Genomic DNA, 21570 nt, shown 5'->3' on the forward strand with positions numbered 1-21570 from the left:
ATCTCCCGTTTCTACGTTATTTAACTTTTTGCAGTCCGTGAGCGAGACACTGAACTCAAAGTTGCTCCTCTGGCGCTTTACAGCAGCCCACTGCTCCTAAATGCTTAGGATGGCTTAAATGCAGAGGTCAAATGTCATGTATGTACCTGTATGTATATGACAAATGTAATAAAGTTTAAGCATTCTGTTGCAATTTTGTATATTATTTTTCAGCTCCTCACGTCTCCCTTTCTCTGTCTTCCCCCAGGTGACTGAACGTGAGCACGAGAGGATGGTTTCAGAACTGACCGCCAAACACAATGAGGAGCTTAGTCGACTGAAGACGGAGGTGTCCTTGGAGCTGAGGGAGAGCATGGAGGCTGCTCACCAGGCTGAACTGCAGCAGGCACAGGTACTGTATATTACTATATACTGTATATTCACACAGGCACAGTGTAACATCTTCAGTCATCACTTCTATCTGTCTCCTTTTTCTTCCTTACATAACCATGTCATAGTCAAAGGGATTTTGTCGCTTACAATGTCTTTAGGAGTTTAACTCTGCTTTTTATAAATAGAGTATGGAGGATAACAGTGTCCGCTAAATGTGAATATAACACACAACCATCTTTTCCCCCGAACAAGCAGTCACTACTAGACCCAGAAAAAGCTCTCGCACAAAACCGTACCTCATGCTTTCATTTCCTTTAGGTCCAAAAGACCAGGGAGCTCGAAGTCTTGCGTCTGAGCCTGACCGACGTCCCCATGTCCCAGCTGGAGCAGGAGTCCGCTCTCACCAAGGTCCAGACCTCTCTGAGGGAGACATTTGCCCAGGAATGTGCACTCCTGCAGGCCCGGCATCAGTTGGAACTGGACCAGATCAGACGGCAGAACCAGGAGCAGCAGGAGAGACTGCGTGAGCGGCACCAACAGGACATGAGTGAGTGCAGACTGGAGTGCTTTTTCAGTCCGGGTCCTTTTTCATGTTTGCCCGTAGGTGCACTCAACATGCGTGCCATTATGGATGTGGGTGAGTCACCCTCATCCCTTAGAAGCATGTTAGAGGGCAAAGCAGAGCACAATGACAGATGTAACCTTCAGACTCTTTGACGTGGGTGAATCTTTTCATTTGTTTTGTGTGTGTATGTTCAGATGAGTTGAAGCAGCACTTGGAGACTCGCGTTGCTCAGGAGAGGGCTGCCATGGAGGAAGAGCAGACCAAAGAGATACAGGTCAAGTTTAATAAAAAATGTTAAACAAATGTTGCATTTGATTACTGTGATTTGAAAGCTATTTAAACATCTGTATTGCTATTTCATTATTTTCGCAGGCTCTAAGGTCACAGTGGAATAAGGACGCCGAGAGCACCCTGTCGAACCTCCAGACATCTCTCTCAGAGACCCAGAACAGCCTTACTGCCACACAGACAGAACTCGCCAGCACCCAGGACTCCCTCACCCAGACCAACAAAGCTCTAACTGAAGCCCAGGCAGTTCTGTCCCAGACCCAGTCAGAGCTGTGGGAGTCACAAGCCAGGACCCAGGAACTCCAGACCTCCAGTAAGGAGCAGAAATGGAAACTGAAGGAGCTGAAACAAGCCTGGGCTGACAGAGATGCTGCTGCCCGTGAGCTGCCTCCCCTCCCCTCCTCACTCAGAGTGCATACTTCCACTGAGGCTGCACAATCTGAATTATTTTAACAATAAACTTTTATCATTTTAATCTGTATCTTCTTTATCAAAATACAAATGGTGATAGACTATCATGCTGACTGGCTGGTGGCAGTTTTTTAAGATTACCTCAGTTCTGTCTGCAAATATTAGAGCTTTGTACAAGCATGGATTATGCTAATTTCAGACTCCTGATCACTGCGTTACACTACGCATGCTATTCCATGTATTTTGCATCCTAGTTTATATAAATTGTTATTGATTTGCTCATTCTGCTTTTTTGTGCTGCTTAGATGCTCTGGAGGAATTGATTTCCAGTCATAGGGCAGTGCTGCAGGAGAAAGAGCAGCAAGTACTCCACCTACAGGAGAAGGAACAGCAACTGCACCAAGAGGTGAGTTCACTCAAACACATTAACATGTAGGTAAATTTCAATTTATTTCTCATTTCAGTCCACAGTCCCTATCATTCATTCATGGAACTACATATACTGTATGTATATTTTTCATTTTATAGACATGTCACTCATTTCGCTAACATCAATCTAGAAAATGATAGGAAACTTTAAATTTAAATCCACAATACAATAAGTTTACTGTAGCCGTGTTTCCATTCACATATTTTTATTCACATTTTGAAGTATCGTATTAGAAAAGCTGTATGGAAACGGCAAAATTCGATAAAACTTCCTCAATTGCGTGAACAATTTTGCCGAAAAACGGTTGATGCGTTAAGTTAATTATGGAAACACCTTTGCTGCTTAAATTCTGGTGTAGCGAACATTTAACTCACATGACTGATCAGCTGTTTCCGCTGTCTGCGTCTTCCCGGATATATATTTATATTGTTTTCGTCTTTGGACAGCATGAAACAAGGCCAATATGAGCTCACATGAAAGAACAATTAAAACCTGCCCAATTGATGCAAATTCCTGAAGATCTCTCTCCATTTTTTTTTTCATAGATCGGCCAAGCCGACTTGTTGTGTTTCCGTTTCGCAACCTCTGCTTCATCCTCTACTCTGTTTACTGGCGGATTACAGCCTGGCGTAAAGCGTAGCCAATACCGCCAACTTCTGACAAAATTACGCAGCCTAGTTTATTCGCTCCAAACCAGTTGATGGAAACGCGCTTAATTCTGGGTTTTTTCTTGGCGACATTTCAAAAATTTGCTTAAATATCCCTTGACAATTGAATGGAAACACAGCTAGTAACGATGATTCTTCTCTGTGAACCAGGTTTTGCGCCTTCAGGAGGAGAAAACCACGCTAAAGCAGAGCTCAGAACTAGAAGTAGGTCAGCTGTGGACCCAGCTGGAGAACATGAGGACCAGTCGCCTTGAGTTAGGAGGTGAGATTGATGCACCAGCCTGACATCTGCTTGACAATGCTGTATTTCCATGTACTACATTTATTTAAATACTCACAGTTAAGATATTCAAAAAGTGCTCTATCAACAATGGCTGTTGTCTGTGATGTGATATGACACAGAGAGGAAAATAGATCTTGACTGCATGTGGATAATTCCAGTTACTGTGCTCTTACCTTTTTCTGCCTTTGTTGTTTCTACCTTATTTTCTCACAGAGCTGAAGGAGCAGCTGCTCGCTCGCTCATCTCGTGTCGATGACATTGAGCGCCTGAAGACAGAGTTTAATGAACAGAAACGGGAAATCAAAGAGCAGAATGAGGCTGAGCTGGAAAGCCTGAGGAGGTAAGAGAGCACAAACGGGCACGTTGGCACACACCGGCCGGATGCATTTATCCTCACAAAAGTCATTGCCTGTCTTGTTTGTCCAGCTTTGAAATGTGATGTATGGAATACAAAACAATATTAAACCTGTGGTTGTTTTTCCACTGATGTGGTTTGCACAGCATGCCATATTTTGGCCACAGTCTACAAGCTTGTCAATTATCTATCAGTTGTCCTCTACTGCCCTTTCACTGACACCATGCAAATTATACCTGCTTTATCTTCATCCTCCTTTAGGTACTTTGAGCAGCGATTGCGGGCAACAGAGGAGAGCTACAGAGAGGAAATTGCTCTTCTCCAGTTGAAGCTGGTGGAAATTGCCTTGGAGGAATCTGTGCTTAAAACGGCAGATGACAGGTTGGCCAGTATATAAGTCCAGATACATGTACTACAAACATGGATGAAATTATTTTAGTAACGGTTCGTATGGTCTCTGTTTCAGTTCCATATCTCAAGGCCAAGCTGAAGAAGAAAGAGATGATGTGCTTTCTGATACTGACCTCACACTGGAGAAACACAAGGTGTGTACATATATCTATATCTATATCTACATATACAGTATATAATTGTATAAGGCATTTTGAAGACCATCTGTTGCTAAATAAATGTGTGCTATTGAGCACTTTGAAGTGTCTTAATAGAATTTCAGGTTTCGCAAGGTATTGGAGTTACATTTTCTGCACATTTCAGCTGCATTTGTTTGTGATCTTGATCCCAAGGTATCTTAAGCATCATATTATTTCTCATCCAGGAATCATTTGACAATTTGCGCCTCCAGCTGGAGGAGAAACACACAATGAAGCTTGCCAATCTACAATTCTCTATGGCTCTTTCCTTTAAGGAAGAGCTGCGACAGGTCAGACACAAACTCAGTCCTTCAATCTTTAATGCCTCTATTTACTGTACACAATAAGAAGTTAGTATAAGAGAGGCTCTCGGCACACAGTACCCTCGTTGTTCTAAACGCCAACACTTGAAGGCGAGGTGAAAAGGTGGCCGTTGTAGAGTTATTAATATTGTTTGAATATGGGTTAATGGTGCACATACTAGACCTTCTCTCCAAGAAGGCATTCACAGTGTTGTATTTTGTTCAAATAAAAGGTGACACAGCGCCCCCTAATCCAGGGTTGGAAAGTTGTGGATGGAGGTGGTTTCCAAAGCTATTTGACTGTCCGACATGCAGTTCTGTTGGAGTCTACTGACCCGTTTACTCTCTCATTTACTTGTTTTTACTTGTGCATTAGGTGCGCTCAGACCTCACTGACCAATACTATAAAGAGCTGCAGGAGAAGAAGACTCGTCATGCCCTGGAGCTGGAGCAACTCCGAGCCAAACTTTCTGACCGTCACTTACAAGGTGCTTCACACACACAAAATCCAAACATGGTATCGAGAAGTTGCTAAAGTTAAATATTATAACGGCTCCTCAAACATCTTTTTCGCAGAGCTTACCAGAGTTCGTTCGGAGGCAGCACGGCAGGTTGAGGTGAGAACCGAGAAAAGATAATGACATAATCTATATGACAAAATAGATTGTATGGGCCGTATAATGCAAGATTATGGTGATTTTTAATTAGGTGGAGGTTGAACAGAGGATGTGGTGTCACACTGAGGAGCTGCAGACAAGGATGACCATCATCCACACTCTGGAGAACAGACTGGCTGCCCTGAGTAAACAACATGATGCAGAACTGCAAAGGAACACACAAAAGGTACACACTTCTTATACAAGCCTGTATACTAGAAAGGTAAAAATATACTGATAGATTTAATGATACAATATAGGAATTTCAAACCATGTTACCTATGTAAATGTTCCGGCCAACTCCTACAGTTGAAACAGGAGTTTGCTGGGGAGCTCGTTCATCTTGAAGAAGCTCTTAAACAGGAGAGAGAGGATGTGCAGGGGGAGATGAAGAGGCTGAGAGAAGAGCTCCAAGAGAAGCATGAAGCTGAGCTCTCTGCCCTGAGGTCAGAGCTTCACAGAGAGATGGAGAGGGAGAGGACACGCCTTGAAAAAGCACTTCACGAGGAGCAGGAGAATTTAAAGTCTCTACAGGCTGCACTGGACAACGATGAGAGTAAGATCATCTTTGAAAGACTCAAGTGTTTTCAGTAGACTAGAAATGGCGGTTCTCCATCAGCTTGTGTTTTGTCTTCTAGGCCCTCAGGTCCTGATGGTGCAGCAGAGACTCAAGGCCCAGTATGACAGTGAGCTGCAAAGGGCAAAGAGCTGCATGGCAACAGAAATCGAGGAGCTGACTGCTCTCCTCCAGGAGCAGGGTGAGGAGCGGCTACGCCAAGTTCAAGAGAGGTGAGCTCTATTTAGGCTCAAGATCCTTAAATCCCAGCGTCATTGTAGCTTGAGGTCAATGGTTTAATAGTATGTGTGGATTTTTCTTTTTCATTTAAAACAAAAAAAACATCCACCTAAAGAGGTGCAGATAGGTAATTGACTGTAGTGTTTTTCCATAAATCATAATAAAATCACCTCCATTTTCATCTTGAGGACCCTTGAAAATTCTTTGTTTTGAACAATTTGTGGTATTTTGTGTGTTTTCAGGTTTCGAGATGAAAAAGCAGCGCTGGAGCAAAGTTTGTCCCAAAAATCTGAAATGTCTCTGGCAGAGCTAAAGAACAAACATCAAACTGAGTGGGAACATGAGAGAGCAACACTACTGAACAAACACTCCCAAGAGAAGGACACTCTCAATGCCAAACACAAAGCACAACAAGATTCACTCGGTGCCAGTCACAGAGATCAGCTCGCAGCTACGGCTGCCGAGCTTGAATCCAAACACAACGCTGAGCTCGTTGCCTTGGAAGCAGCCCTCGATTCCAAACAAAAGGCAGACCTTGAAAGTCTGGAGGCCGTTTTTCAGGAGACCAATCAGGCTCAGCTGGAGGCTCTAGAAGCCGAGTTGACCTGCAAACACCAGGAAGAGAGGGATGAACTGGAAGTGAGGATGCTGGGTAATATGGACACTTTGGAGGCCACATACCTGAAGGAAATACAAGTAAGGACATAGAATTTGCATTGTCGCCTTATGTGAGCAGTGTTTGAAATTGAAGCACACAATACTGCCATTGTTTAGTTTCTCAGTTTGTAAGTGTTTTGTCGTTGTCTTTTTTAAGGCGCTGCGTGATGAAATGGTTCAACTTGAAGAGAGACATCGTCAAAACCTGAATCTCCAGAAGTCCCAACATAAGCAGACAATGGAGCGCCATGCCGCAGATCAGCTGTCCGTCAGGGAGGAGCTGAGGAAAGAGCTCGCTCAGGTGCACATAGAGAAGTTTAGTGCCATGGCAGCAGAGCTCAGCCACGTTCACAAGGTGAGATATAAAGATGGGTTGGTTAAAATCTGGTATACAGTCATCAGTCAAATTATCATTCAATCAAAAAACAGAAATACATATAATTGACTACATCTACTGCCGACTTTACTCAAAAGAGTGTTTTTTTCTCAATCTGTTCTTGCAGACGGAGCTGGCTGCTCAAAAAGAGGCCTTAGATACTGAACACTGTGAAGCCCTGGAGACCCTTAAGAAGCAGGTACTTACCCAGTCATCCCTACATTACTTTATTTTTCCAATCTCTTAAAAAGCCCAGATTTTAAGTGTCTTCTCATGAGGACACTATAATGTCCTGATAATGGCTACATGCTGCCATAAATAAGAATTATTGATTATTTAGTGATTTTTATTTGAACTGATCAGAAGCAAAAACTCAGTGTCTATAAATTCAATAGCAAAACAATAGTTCCTACTGATTGAGTATATATTTGTGGTGGTTGGCCATCACATACTATTGCACCATTCTGTCATACCTAACTTGAAACAGCATTTCCTCACATTCTTTACAAAGGAATTTTATCACAAATTGCTAGTGTGGGGCAATATGGCTATTAATATACAATGAGATACTATACTATGGATCTATGGTTGTATTTGACCTTTGTAGGTAATGCTGCAAATGTCTGAGCAGCACTGCTTTATGGCAGTATTGGACTTTTAGGATTTTTGCATCAGTGTAATGAAGTTGATTGAAGATCTTAAATTGGTGGGTATTTGATTCACTGGATTTATCAAAAACACCTGTCTGGTTATTGTATCTACAAATTGTTTTTCAATTGATTTTCTAAAAATATATCACTATATAAATTGTTAATACGAAATTATGTCTGTAACTAACAATTATTTTCATTGTTGATTAACCTGTCGATTATTTTTCTCAATTAACCGATTAGTTTGGTTTATAAAATGTCAGAAAATGGTAAATAGTCAATCGGTGTTTCCCAAAGCCCAAAATGACGCCCTCAACACAAAAATATTCCGTTTACTGTCATAGAGGAGTATAGAAACCAGAAAATATTCACATTTAAGAAGCTGGAATCAGAGAATTTTGACTTTTTATTTCTTAAAAAATGACTCAAACTGATTAAATTGATAATCAAAATAGTTGACAACTAATCCATTGATTGTTGCAGCTCTACACAAAAATACAGCTCATGTGATGGAGGATTGTATCCATATTGCGAACCCCTATACTGGCGTTAGTTAATTTATAGTATCACTTTTTCCTTTAATGATAAGAGTGAAGTGTTTTGGACAAAAAAACTCCACTATGGTCAATTTTGACTTTTTTTGTCTAATGTGATGTTGTTTTAATGATCATCCTGTGCTCTTTCTCAGGTTTTAGAACTCGAGCAACAACACAGCGCTGCTCTTCAGGAGCTCTCACATACCTACACTGCTGAGACAGAGCAACTCATCGCTCAGCACCAGCTCCAGCTACAGGTGTGTGTGTGTGTGTGTTGTCAAGCATGAGTGAGCATCACACTACCTCTTTGTGTGTGTATGTGTCTTTTACATCCAGTGCTCTGGCTGGCGAGTCGCTTTTAATGGTTGTCAGTAGAGTTCTTGTCTTTGTGGCTCTCAACAGCCCATTAGAGAAGGGATTACACAGAATTATTGTTCATCCTTCATAATGGTGTATTTGTGTGCAGAGACACAGAGTGTTTATTTGGATGTTTTTTTTCTGAGAAGCATTGTGAATCTGAGCATTTAACCCAACTGCATAATATTGTGGTATTAAACAAAAACGTGTCTGCTGTAGGAGTTGAGGGGCATCTCTGCGCGGGAATTGGAGGCTTGTCGCCGGGAAATTGAAGAGGAGTCGTCACGGCAACGTCAGCACGTCCTAGAAGAGGTGGAGCTCCTCAAAGTCCAATCAGAGGAGAGGCTGCATGACAGGATTAATCAACTGAAGGTAAAGGTGGAGATGCCTCGGAGCGATGAGGAAAAGATGGTAGCGTGGATAGCCTCGAAGCCGCCTTATGCTAAATATCTTTAATATTTGACCACCTTTTAGGCAGCCTGCATTCAATCATTGATTTCATGTGAAAATATGATCTTTCCCATTTTATTTTAAGTTGTGTCTTTATTTGACTCAGAGTGCCGGTTTGAAACATCATTATGTAATATCTCTGGATTATTGAGAGCTGTAGCGTGTGTGTGTGTGTGTGTGTTGTGGCATTGCCCTCTCTAAGCTCAAGCTGCACCAGTTCATTCCCAGGGATAGCTCTTCCTGTTGGACTCTGTCCCACTGGAGCTTTATTCAAACCCAGTTTCCACATAATCCCACCATCATCATATATGTACAAGTGTTCTTGTCCGTCTGTTCTCTGAATCTGTGCGCTGGACAGTCTGTGTGTTTGTGTTGCTGCCATCTGAACAGTGGCTAAATGGGATGATCTAAGCTTTTTATCCTCTGATGCAGAAGGTTTTAAGGCTGAAGGTACTTTTTTTTTTTTTAGACATTTTACAATCTGAAATGTGTAAGCCAGTAGTCAGCCATAAGCCAGCGAGACATGACCAGAGATCTCTTTAGCTGAGGAACAAACAAACATTATGCTGCAGCTTTTTAGGATGGTGATCTGCATCTTTTAATTGATGTACCAACATCACTGCTTTGTTTGAAGACGGAGTTTGAGGAGCAGAAGGAAGCGCAGCTTGAGGACCTGAAGAGGCGCTTCACATCTGAACAGGAGGAGAAGGAGCAGAGCTACACAGGCAAGATGAGCCAGCTCACTGTTCAACTGCAGCAGCTAGATGCTGTGGTGGCCCAGGTACTAGACACTCACATTCATAACATGAAAATCATTACCTAGTCTGGTGTTTTTACAGATTTTACATTATGTTCTTGGTGCAAATGAAAAGCTTGAATAAGGTGACACCTGCTGCTTCACTTGGCTGGGGGCAAGACTAGACAGGCCTGAGATAACTGTGTTGTATCATGGGTGTTGAGGCTCAAAGGACAAAGTCAATGAATAAAAAATATAGTGACTTAGAAACTGTAAATAGAAAATAATACAGTCTGGGAATCAACAGTGAAGAGAGAATGTCGCTGCTAACGCATGGCATCCATAGAGATTACATCTTGTTAAAGAGATTATCATATCAATGAATCACCACACTAATCTGGTGTGTTTGTGTGTGTTGTGTGCTCATGCTCTCTTGGTTGAAGCACGCAGTAGAACTGAAATGACTAGTTGGGTAATCTATTAGTCGATCGGCAGAAAAATAATCAGCAACTCTTTTGATAATCAGTTAATCGTTGCTTAATTGTGGAGATTTTTTTGCTTTTTATTGTCTTATGTGATAGTAAACTGAATATTTTAGGGTTTTGGATTGTTGGTCGGACAAAACGAGACATCCGTAGGCAGTAATTATTTATTTAAATAATTTATTTAAAGTAATTAGTAGGCAATAATTGGCAGATTAATTTAAGAAATTGTTCGTTTCAGCTTTGGCAGGTAATAACAGACTTCAGGTGTCAGTATAATCTGTAAATCTGTAGCAACATGCATTCATACACATTTCTATCTCTTTTTATTCATTTTCATTTGATTATATTCTCATTGGAGCAACGTTTCATTTTGTTGCTTGGTTGTTGTGGAGATGTGAAGCCTCTTGAAACTTTTATGTTAATCGTTTACTATCCCCTTGGTTACAAACAAGGTCATCTCTATACCCCCTAAATCCTACATTTCTGTTTCCAAAAAACAGTTTTTGGTGACACAGGACTCACATCATTAATACATGTGTGATTTCTGCAGTCCCATACCTTTCTTGTACCTCTACATCTCTAAATCCATGATGAATCTTGTTGGTACAATCAGCATATGTATCCATTGTTTCCATGGCACCATCCTGGCTTGGCTCTTGATAGTGAGATATTAGTGAGACACACACACACACACACACACATTCACCCCCCCGTGAGGTTAGCAAAGAGAAGCTTAAGAGAGGTTGGGAGGGTGTTGTTGTCAGGGGCAACAACATTGTTTTGTTGAGCCAGGTGGCTGCACAAGGCGTGTTTGATGAGAGGGAAAAAGAGAGGGAAGACGTGGTGAAAGGAGACGGGGAGAATGAAGGGGTCGAGGAACGAAAGGTAAGAAAACTTGACCAAAGAGACCTGGAAGAAAACTGATAAAAGCTCTTCTGAGAGAAAGTGCAGCAGTGAATCCAGAAGTTCCATCCCACACTGACTTGGCACTTAACCGGAGTACCTCTGTGTGTATATCTGTAAGCTTTAGGCTGGTTTTAATGGAGGAGCAATTTGTTTTTTGTGTCATGGCGGATTTGGGTGCCGATTGTTGTTTCTGGATAAGGTGGATTTCTCTGACAAGCAACATCTGGTTTTGATTTCCTTTTGAATGCAGAGCATGCCTTCTGCTTTTGTCATGCTCTTTACGCTGATAGGATGTTGGTGGCCATGTGATTTTTCTTTTGTGACTATGCCAGCTTGTTCTGTTTGTTCAAAGTATGACAGTGAGCCATTCTGTGAGGTCTTCATTTGGTTCTTGCCACAATCGGGGGTCAATCCGTTGTTTCTCCCCGCTCTGGCACACAGTTGGTCACATGGATATTTTTTAAACAAATCACAGGTGGGAGAGGGGAAGCTGATAGGTGTGTGTTAAATGTTGGTAGAATTAACAAGCTATCTGTCTGTTTTTCCAGCTGCGAGCAGAGGTTGGCTGTCTGCAGGGAGAGCTAAAGGGGAAGCGTGCAGAGATGCAGACTTTGGACACTCTCCTCCAACGAAGGGAGCGGGAAGGTCAGGAGGGAGGCAACCTTCTGAAGATGCTCACTGATGACTTGCAGACTGCTAAAGGGGAAAGGTAAGTGATATTTCAGCTAGGTGAATTTTATACTTTGAAATGTGTCTTTATGGTGAGAACACCAGCCGTCAGTTAATATTACCTACTGGCTTGTAGGTGGACTTTGTGGCATAAAATGTTAATTTTTATTTTATTTTACTGTTTTTTTTAACCTTGAAATTGTATAATTGTTTCTGAACATTGGTTTTGACTGTATTGGAAACCTTCAGACACCAGTGTGTTAAATGTAGTAAATAATTAATCTGCCATTCTAGTCATGTACTTTGCTTGGCGTATGCGTGTCTTTTCCCAGACGTAAACTGCACCAGGCCAATGAAAAGCTGAGGAAGGTGCTGATTGAGATGATTCGCAGCACCATTGCAACAGAAGACCTGATTGGACAAAAGATCAGTGCCAGAGGCAAAACATCTGAGCAGCCGACCCGTCAGAGGAGCTCAACAGGGAACAAAGATGCACAAGAGTCAGGTCTGTTGGCATCTCATTCATTCTGAAGAAGCAGCGAACTGTCGTTCTTTTTGCTCAGTCTGGTTTTTGTTGGAGATACATATATACATAAACTTCCAGTTCTTCAGAGACCTTTTCTAGGTGCAATTTAAAAATGTTCTATATGCAATTTAAATATTTGCATCATGCAACGATTCATATATTTTTCGCAGGTATTTCAGTTGCAGACCTGTCTTCAGAAGACATGGAGCTGACCCATCTGCTCTGTGAGAGCCTGCTGGTTTCAGATACTCAGATCAAACCTGGTGGAGAAGAAGCGGCTCTGAATGCCTGCAGCAGACTCCGTCACACTGTTGAAACACTACTGGAGCTGCTCAACCAGGCCAACACGCAGGTACAGGATGCATAGAGCTACTGATATCTCAACAATTCACACATAAAGCTTCTTTCTTCTATTGTTTGATGTCTAATAATCGTGGTTTTCTCACTTTTTCTCTAGCTGGAGCAGACTCATGATGTCCACCTTTTTCTGGAGGAAAAGTTCTCTCAGGGCAGAGAGGACTCCGCCCAACTCATTGAGCAGCACAAGCTCCTATTGGTGCAGCTTGATCAAGAGGCGAAGCTGAAGAGTCAACTCCAGCTGGAACTCCACAAGGCAGAGGGTGAGCACTGTAACCCGGGTCTGGCTCTGCTTCACTTGACTCATCTTATGCTGCCAAGTTACAGTAATTAATCCACTGACTGTTACCACACCTTGCTCCTCTGTCTATGCTCAAATCTCGCCACTTGTACTGAAGTTAAAACATAACTTTTAAGGTCGAATCCACCTGCATTCTTTTCCATGTTTTTCAAATGGAAACGCCCACTCAGCCGTTAGCGAAAAGCAGTGACGTAGTTCACCAAGCTAATCAATAAGGTTATGAATAATGTGAACGCTAGCATTAGCTGAGTCAACGTTAGCTGTGCTAAGTTTGGAAATAAGAAGTGGAGTTATATGTATACTCCCATGTAGGGATATCGCAAGAACTGATACTTCGGTACCAAGTCGATGCCCAGATTCTGAAAATGTGACAGTACTCGTTTTTCTACAGTATTGCAGGTACCGTAGGTACTGGGGGTCAGGGCTGGAGACTAAGGGCGTCCTGTTGTCCCGGGGACGATAAAAAAATGCTACATTGTGAACAACAAATCCATGTTGAAATTGGCAGAAGTAGAGCTAGTTAACGTTAAGCCGGTGGGCAGCACAGTCCTGCTTGGCTAAATAACGGAGCTAACAGTTCATGTTAACAGAGGTTGCATTGAGTTACATTATGATTTGTTCAGTAAAAATGAGTATTGGGAGAAAGTAAATTATAACGTTATCATGATGCGTTCAACTGTAAATTTTAGTTTTTGGCGAGAAACTGGTATCGACTACTAAATTTCTGTTATCGTGACATCCCTACTCCCGTGTTCTGCAAGGTAAAATTACTGTTTTCATCAATGGAGTCTGGTGGCTTTGAAGAGAGTGATATAATGGCTTCAGTTCCACACCGGAAAGAGCTGTCTGACGTCGAGGTAAAGTGGCTGTGGACGGGAGCAGCAGAAAAACATATTTTAGCCACCTAAAAAAAGGCCCACATAACAAAATCAATATCACTTTAAGTGTACGCTATATTTAGAATATTTTCACCGCTTTACCTTGACATCAGAACGCCCTTTCCGACGGGGAACTGAAGCTCTCATATCGCTCTCTTTAAAGCCACCAGACTCCACTGACAAAAACAGTGATTTTTACCTCTCAGGACAGGGTCTACCGCTGCATCAATCGGTTAGTTTGTTTGTGTTATTGTGTGACTTTCAGATCCGAAATAACGTGGCGTCCATACAGCAGTACATTGCTTAGCTTCCGTGCCGGTACTCATGTCTGCTTCTCCAAACAGGGTGCAAAAAACAAATAATGGGCCCACCCTTTAAACAAAACTTTTTGACTTTGCATGACGTGTTCAGGGCTTCTGGAGGGCTACGTGGCAGAGAAAGCAATCCTAGAGGAGTCTCTGCAGATGAAGGAGACACAAGAAGAGAGACTAGTGGAGGAGCTGGAGGACCTGAAGGTGAAGCTGCACCAGATGCAGGCCCTTCCCAAAGAGCTAGATAACCTCAGACTGAAGCATCAGGAGCTCAGTGAGGAGCACGCACTGCTCCTGCGCCACAAGGAGCATCTCTCTGCTGATCTCGGGGAGAGGGAGAAAGGTAAAAAATCGTGTGTCTCTGTCTGCATAAAATGACCTCTTTAGTGAGCTTGACCACCCACTTATGAAAATGTCTGTGCTCAGATGTGTCTTCTCTCCGTAGGCCATTGGCTCAATTTAGATCCTGACGCAGGTTTGTAGGTCAGAGTGAAGTATGAGTGTGTGATGAGGGGGTGGGGATGAATATGCAGTATATTTGCAGTGTGCTGTGTGAGGTTGCTGTTTGCAACACTGACAGTAGCTTGTAGAAAATGAGTGCTGTGTCATTTTTGCCTCTTAAACAATGTTCTAGGTCAGAGCTGTCAAAGCAAATGCATTCAGTGCCTTTTCAGGAGAAAAGACACAGTATGTGTAACAGCTGTATGTATTTAACTCCTCTAATGTCTTGCCCGCTTTTTAAAATTCCTCTGTGTGTGTGTATTTGCATCGAAACAATTGCCCTAACCTCACTTTTTCATTTTTCAAGCTCTACTGGCAGAGACGGAGCTTTTAACCAAGGATAGGCTGGACCTGCAGCGGCAGGCGGCGAAGGACCACAGCTCTCTGTCCCTGCGCCTCAGGGCCCTGGAGAGAGAGCTGGAAGAGCAGGAAACCAAGGGCCTGGAGACGGAGCAGCACCACAAGACCAACACCGAAGACCTCAACCAGCGCGTCCAAGCACTCGAGAAGCAGCTGAAACACGACAGGCAGTTTATAGAGGTGAGAATTTACAAAATAAAATAATCAGAAATTGAATGTAAAATGTAGTTCTTCATAAATCTGCTCTTTCATTTACAGTCGTCGAAACCCTTATGATCTTGCATCCTCGCTTCACTTTTTCTTTCTAGTGTTATTTGAAAGTGTCGCAGGCAATTTTGTCACGTTGCTGCTAAATGTAGCGGACACAATCTTTCACATCACTTGTTCCTGTGCATATAGGAGCAAGCTGTGGAGCGTGAACACGAGAGAGACGAGTTCCAGCAGGAGATCCGAAGCCTGGAGGCCCAACTCAGACAGACAGCCAGCGTGGATAATAAAGGACACAGGGTGAGGTCCATTCATTTGATAGCAAGTATACACAGAAACATCTAATAATATGATATTTCTCAGCTGGACATTATCTCACAAGATTCTCTCTTTTCTAGATAAAGAGTGCATTGCATTTGCAGTGTGTGTTTTTTTGATGTGTGTTTTTTTTGTGAGGAGTGTCTAATGCATTGCTGATGGGATTATGAACCTAAGAATACGTAGTATTAGTAGTACTCACAGAGGTTGAAGTGATGAATGCATTGTTTGTTTGCCAATGAGCCTGACCTTTACCATGTGTTTATCCCTGTGCTGAACGGATTGCTGTAGTTTGAGGACTTGGTTCTGCAGGTATGAAATCGAACTGTAGCATACTTCTCTTAGCTCCTCTGACTCTTGTGCATGGTGTGTATTGTACATCATTTTTTGCATGTAATCATCCCTAGATTCATTCTTACTGCTTATATGTGCTTGTCATACGCTCTACATTCATTCCCATTTCATCCTCCGTTTGCTAATATTCATTTGCACGTCATTTGTCTCTCACCTTCATGTCACTGCTCTCTGGTATGGCTTAACTTCAGTGTTCGCTACCAGCGGCTGCAGATCGGGAATGGCTTATTCATCTACAAATCATGTAGTTTTTCACTCTACTTAAAACTCTTGAAACGTCTCATCCAACATGCTGCCCCTTCTATGCCTCTGCAGGTGGAGAGTCTACAAGCTATCATCAAAGACAAGACAGAGGACCATGCCTCCTTGCTCGCATCCAATCAGCAAGCCCAGCGCGATCTTGCAGAGCGCAACGAGGAGATCGACAAGTTAGCCGGGCGAATCAGAGAGCTGGAGCAAGCGCTGCTTAACAGCGCTGAGAGTAATAGATCTAACAGTCAACTGGAGCAAGAGCTCCACAGAGCAAAGCTGAGAGAACAGGAGCTCACACAAGTAAGACAATTTAACACTTGAAATTACTCTTAATACCGTCGTTCATTTTCTCACAAGTGTACTCACTTTTTGTCAGGATAAGCAGGCGCTGGAGCAGCTGCAGCTGTCTAACAGGCTTCAGATCTCCGCCCTGCAGTCCAAAGTGGATGAGACGAGACACTGTTACCATGACAACACGCGTGACCCCACCCAGGAGCTTAGCGATGCCCTGGACACTGCTCAGCAGAGCCTACAGAGCAAAGAGCAAGAGGTCTGTAAGATTTTACCCAAAGCTGGTGTTTGGTAGCTAAGATGATTTGGGCTGATATGTGGTGGCTGTTGTTGCAGTGCCACCTTTTAGGACAAATGTGTGCAGACTGGATCCATCTTTTAAAAACCATCACCAGAACTAGACACTTTCTCTGAAAGCTCAACTTTTTTTAACCCGTTACCAAAAACTATGTTGCATCTTTTGTCTTTATTTAATAAGTAATGTTATGTCTTTTTAGGTTGAGGTCGTGCTTGGCCAACTGGAGACTGTGCAAAGGGACTTGAGCATCAAAGAGGTTGAACTAAAACACCTCGCGCTACAGCTGGAGCAACTGACCAATCAGAACGCAGCTCAGGTTAATGAGCTCCAAGAACAGATTGCTGCCCTAAAGGTAAATGCTATTTCGCCGTCATACCATGTAATCTATTTTATTTAGCTGCATTATGAGTGAAACTTACAAACTTCATCCATTCCATTGATGTAAAGGAGAGAATTGCTTACAACTTGATCGAAATGGATTATTAACATTTAATCCCACAGACCATTTAAGTATGCATCATAAACACTAACTTTTGTAGACCAAACCACTAATTGAATAATCGAGAAAATAATCGACAGATTAATTGAAAATGAAAATAATCATTAGTTGCAGCACTAGATAACTTATAGTTGAACTGGTATGTACAACTCCACTTGCAGGAGAATGTGTCTGCTCTCACAATACTCAAGGAGGAGAAAGAGGAACATAGTGAGGTGGAGGACACAGAGGAAGAGACCCTCTCCTCAGCATTACTCCAGGAGAAAAATCAGGAGATCGACCACCTCAACACTGAGATTCAAAGACTGGAACAGGAGTTGGAGAACACCAGAGACATCAAGGTCAGATTAAGTACACACAGAATACATGCAGACGATGTGGAAGTGCCTATAGTTGATGAGAAAAATGGAATTGTCTGATTAAATGTTCTGATCTTTCTGACAAAAAGGCTTTGGAGGCCGAGCTTGAAGATCTGCGCTCACAGGTGGAACACCTTCAGTCTGAAATCATGAGAGTTCGTCAGGACAAACAGGAAGAGGAGGAGCGTCTTCATGAGGTCATTAGCACCCTGCAGGCTGAACTCGCCACATTAGGCCCCAACCTGCATGAAGTCAGTGACTCTCAGGATGGCGACAGCATCAATCCCTCGCCGGCTCCCAGCCCCGAACCTCACCACGATACCATCCAGGCACAAGCGAGGAGGGGAGGACCGAACAGCCTGAAGCAAGAGCTCAGTCTGAGTCACTCTGGCTCATCTCGTCCCCTTCGATCTCGTCTCAAGGCCCTCCAGAGTCAGCTGGAGACTGCGGTGGCAGAGAAAGAGGGACTAGAGCGATTACTGCTCACCCAGGAGGACGAGTACAGAGGGCACGGGGAGGAGTTCGGAAAGAGGCTGACAGCTGAAAGGGAGAGGGCAAATGAACTCCAAGTGGTCCTCTCCGTCAAAGAAGCTGAGCTGGAGGAAGTCAGAGCCCAGAAAGAAGAGGAGACGAAGAAGAAAAAACAACTATCTGAAGAGGAGAGGGACACTTTCAAAATTCAAGCACAAGAGATGAGCGCCCTGCAGGAGAAGAACGCCCACCTCAGCTCTCAGATTATGGAGCTCCAAAAGAAAGAACAGGAGAGCATGACCGAGATCGAGACTCTAAAAACAAAAGAGCAGGAGATGGAAATGGAAATGGAAGGCCTCCAAGACACCAGTTTCACTCTTGAGAGACAAGTCCAGGAGGTGAGAGCCGAGGTGGTGGACATGGAGGAGATGGTCGCTGAGGAAAGGACGAAGACTAAAACCCTCAAGACTGTGAAGGGGGAGCTTTTTGCTGAACGCGAGGCACTGAGGAGGAGGGAGAGACAACTCCAGGAGGAAATTGAAAGGCTCAGACAGGATGTGACTTCAATGAGAGCTTATATCCAGGACCTGACAGCTCAGCTCAATGAGAAGGAAAGCAGTCAAGAGGAGGCTCAAAAGGAAGTGCTGGTGAGTGACAACTGTGCTATTTCTTTTGGTTACAACCACAATCCAAGATGCAAATTGTAAACTATAATTTCAAACACAGGAGCGCAACCTCCTCGTCACTTCCCAAATGAATGACTGGCCTTTTAAGAAAAGGAGTAACTATCTATAAAAGAACCAAATCTAAAGAATTAATTACAGAAGATTTTGATGGGGTAAAAAGGTTTGTTTACATAATTGGTTTATAGTTTATTAGCACTAGGGCTGTACCGAATGTCTTTTTTTTTTAACATTAGAGCTTCTGTTAAAGTTTTCAAATGAAGCTTCAAATGTCTGTGGTCATATTTTCACCCATCACCCTAAAAAATGGAAGAAAAAAAATATAGTTTTGTTGTTATTGTGGTCATATGCTGCTGTGCTGCTACACCGCCCTGCTAATGCAGGTGCCTCATGCGTTCCTCCCTTTGTGTGCGCCAAGCAAACAGTTTAGACTACAGTGAAAGCGTTGCTTTTGAAAGGCTAAACGGCAACAAATATGGATTGAAGCACAATATTTTGTTAGATAAAAACATGTTTTTAATTTTAGAAATGATTACATCTGTTTTTTTCAATAGATTTTGACTTTTGGATGCTATAGGGTTATTGGAGATGTTTGGTTTACGAGTCAGAAACAGTCCTACGCAGCCACCACCAGAATCTAATTCTATAAATGGTATAATACTAATAATATTAGTGTAATCTAATATTTATCTGCAACTGTGCAGAAATACCGTGTTTAAACAGAATGAATAGACATGCAAAAAAAACACACAAAAAAACTGCGCAGCATTCAAATGTTGATTTTAGAATTTAAATGTCAACGTTATGAATGATGCTTCGAACTATTCGTTACAAATCTAACCAGCAGTAAAACGGGCCTTTATTTTCAGTTACTGTAATTATGCCCTGAATATACATTACTTAAAATGCACATGGCCAAAAAAGTACAGACTGGGCCTTTAATCTGGTCATAAGAACCAGAACAAACCTTTTTCATCAGCCTATGCTCCGGGTTTGAAGGGGGTCTGGGTCAGAGTATTTCAGATAACTTACTAACCCTGCTTCAACAGGCCCCACGTCCAGACAGGAAATACCTTGCTGCCACTTTTTTTTGCTAGTGTACAGCTGTGCTGTAGGCGGGACCACATCTGGTTCTAGTTAACTGCCGTAACACGTCACATCACAGCGTCGCTACTGAGACTGCAGACTCTTACTAACACAGGGGAAGTGACATTGAAATGAGGAAGCAGGAGGGACAGCTTTGTTAGCTGTAGTCTTTTAAAGCTCTGATGCACACTTTATTCTTCACTTCTTTACGTTCCTAACTTGGCAGGATGTGGTAAGGACAAGTTGTGGTCGTTAAAAAGAATGCATGGAGGCTGCAAAGCATTTGTTGGGCTGCTGCATGTCTGATCTGTTTTCGATGAGTTTATAGTTGTTTGTAGCAAATGTAGCCATTGTTGTAAAGAAGTATCTAAGAATGAATCGGATATAAAACGCAGCATGTACTGTACATGTGGTATTCATTAAACGGCTTTTTACATTGCAAAGCAGGTGATCGGTTGTTGCTCTTAATGTAAACAGTCGTTTTTCCTGGAAAAACTGAAAGCTATGACCAAAATAAAGTTAAAATATGCTATGTGGATGCAGGGTTTCATGAATGAGTCAAAGAAAGGCTGCTAATAAGAACGTTTTTCTTTGTCTCAGACTCATGCTGAGGTGACCCTGGCTAAAGCAGACGCTGCCTTAAGACAGAGGGAGACTGAGCTCGCTGGACTGAGGGCAGAGCATCAGGCTCTGAGGGCGGAGCTGACTGCAGTTAAACAGGGTCTGAGTACCAGCACAGAGAGGGCTGAGAAGCTACATCAGGAAGGACAGGTGAGTACAGAATATCAGCTATAAGCTGTATAGCGGGAGTTAAATCTTTTTGTCTGGATCCACTGTTTTTGAGATCATGGCAGCACTGGATTGAGTATAATAAGCTGTGTTGACATTTACTTGTGTGTGTCAGACCAAAGACCGTGCCCTAGTTGACCTGGAGACTGATAACCAGCGGCTGAAGGTGGAGCTTCAAGGTCTACAAGAAGACCTGGCTGTACAGGAAGAGGAACTAGCCTACCAGCAAAGAGAACTACAGCAACTCAGACAACACTGTCACCAGCAGGACACACTTCCTCACCAACAAGGATACCCACAGAAGGGTGAGTACTTAAAGATGCTTCAAACATATACTCTGCTGTTATATTGTCAGATTCTGTGCAGTCTCTATACAGTCTCTAAACAGCTCTATATGTTATCAGAGGTCTAAAACCCCACAAGGGAACCCTTTAACGACGATGGCATCTCAACAGTAATATGTTCTCATAATGACAACTTTTATTTTCTTCATCTGTCAGATATTTCTCACGGAACTTTTGAGGACATTGTGAGCGTCTCTCGTGATGAAGCCTCTCTGAGCTCTCCGGAGGTTTTAAGGAGACTCGAATGCCCCGAAGACAGAATCCCAGACCGGTTCCACGCCTCTGCTCTCTGCTCTCGTCTGTCCGAGTTCAGCACTCTGAACAGCACAGGCCTGGATCTCCACCAGAACAAGACCTCTCCTAGGGTTCAGATGGAGCCTCCACACTCCAGGACCATCACACCAGATCCAGCCACGCAGAGTACCCACTCCCCAGGCTCCGTGTCGGTGTCTGACAACTTCTCCATGCTCGACTCACTGGACACTGACAAAGTATGCGGTCTAACACTTCCATGCATGCTACCTTTTGTTGGATATTTTGGACTTTTCTTTGGTTTCAAATATGGCTAAGTCAGTGGGTAATCTCTGGGTCTGAAACCAATGCAGAAGTGCCTTAAACCTGCATTCTTTCTAACAGCCAGCAGGGGGCGACTCCTCTGGTTGCTAAAAGAAGTCAGATTGTATAGAAGTCTATGAGAAAATGAGCCTACTTCTCACTTGATTTATTCCCTCAGTAAACATTGTAAACATGAGTTTATGGTCTCAATCGCTAGTTTCAAGTCTTCTTCAATACAGCATGATGTTCATTTAGTAAATGATGGTCTCATTTAGAGTCAAATAGACCATAA

The 21570-nt window shown here is 42.9% G+C and overlaps 1 protein-coding gene across 10 annotated transcripts in view; it reads left to right on the plus strand.

Moving 5' to 3' along the window:
• pcnt (pericentrin) overlaps positions 1–21570 on the plus strand; it is a 40333-nt gene that overhangs the window by 10130 nt on the left and 8633 nt on the right. For 6 of the 10 annotated variants that reach the window (XM_074661395.1, XM_074661403.1, XM_074661398.1 and 3 more), the window contains 37 exons: positions 248–391; positions 691–919; positions 1132–1211; positions 1310–1604; positions 1942–2042; positions 2885–2996; positions 3231–3357; positions 3634–3753; positions 3839–3917; positions 4148–4252; positions 4641–4752; positions 4841–4881; positions 4973–5107; positions 5230–5476; positions 5559–5709; positions 5959–6412; positions 6531–6728; positions 6877–6948; positions 8088–8192; positions 8512–8664; positions 9377–9523; positions 11418–11578; positions 11871–12043; positions 12235–12416; positions 12522–12684; positions 14012–14254; positions 14720–14952; positions 15172–15279; positions 15589–15609; positions 15967–16203; positions 16280–16453; positions 16692–16844; positions 17153–17332; positions 17440–18468; positions 20191–20361; positions 20495–20684; positions 20880–21214. In XM_074661395.1, the coding sequence (XP_074517496.1) occupies positions 248–391; positions 691–919; positions 1132–1211; positions 1310–1604; positions 1942–2042; positions 2885–2996; positions 3231–3357; positions 3634–3753; positions 3839–3917; positions 4148–4252; positions 4641–4752; positions 4841–4881; positions 4973–5107; positions 5230–5476; positions 5559–5709; positions 5959–6412; positions 6531–6728; positions 6877–6948; positions 8088–8192; positions 8512–8664; positions 9377–9523; positions 11418–11578; positions 11871–12043; positions 12235–12416; positions 12522–12684; positions 14012–14254; positions 14720–14952; positions 15172–15279; positions 15589–15609; positions 15967–16203; positions 16280–16453; positions 16692–16844; positions 17153–17332; positions 17440–18468; positions 20191–20361; positions 20495–20684; positions 20880–21214 (6960 nt within the window). The remainder of the gene's footprint in view (positions 1–247; positions 392–690; positions 920–1131; positions 1212–1309; positions 1605–1941; positions 2043–2884; positions 2997–3230; positions 3358–3633; positions 3754–3838; positions 3918–4147; positions 4253–4640; positions 4753–4840; positions 4882–4972; positions 5108–5229; positions 5477–5558; positions 5710–5958; positions 6413–6530; positions 6729–6876; positions 6949–8087; positions 8193–8511; positions 8665–9376; positions 9524–11417; positions 11579–11870; positions 12044–12234; positions 12417–12521; positions 12685–14011; positions 14255–14719; positions 14953–15171; positions 15280–15588; positions 15610–15966; positions 16204–16279; positions 16454–16691; positions 16845–17152; positions 17333–17439; positions 18469–20190; positions 20362–20494; positions 20685–20879; positions 21215–21570) is intronic. The other 4 variants (XM_074661397.1, XM_074661405.1, XM_074661401.1 and 1 more) reach the window with 3 other exon arrangements.

This window comes from Sebastes fasciatus, chromosome 15, assembly GCF_043250625.1.
Source record: "Sebastes fasciatus isolate fSebFas1 chromosome 15, fSebFas1.pri, whole genome shotgun sequence".
Lineage (NCBI taxonomy): Eukaryota > Metazoa > Chordata > Actinopteri > Perciformes > Sebastidae > Sebastes > Sebastes fasciatus.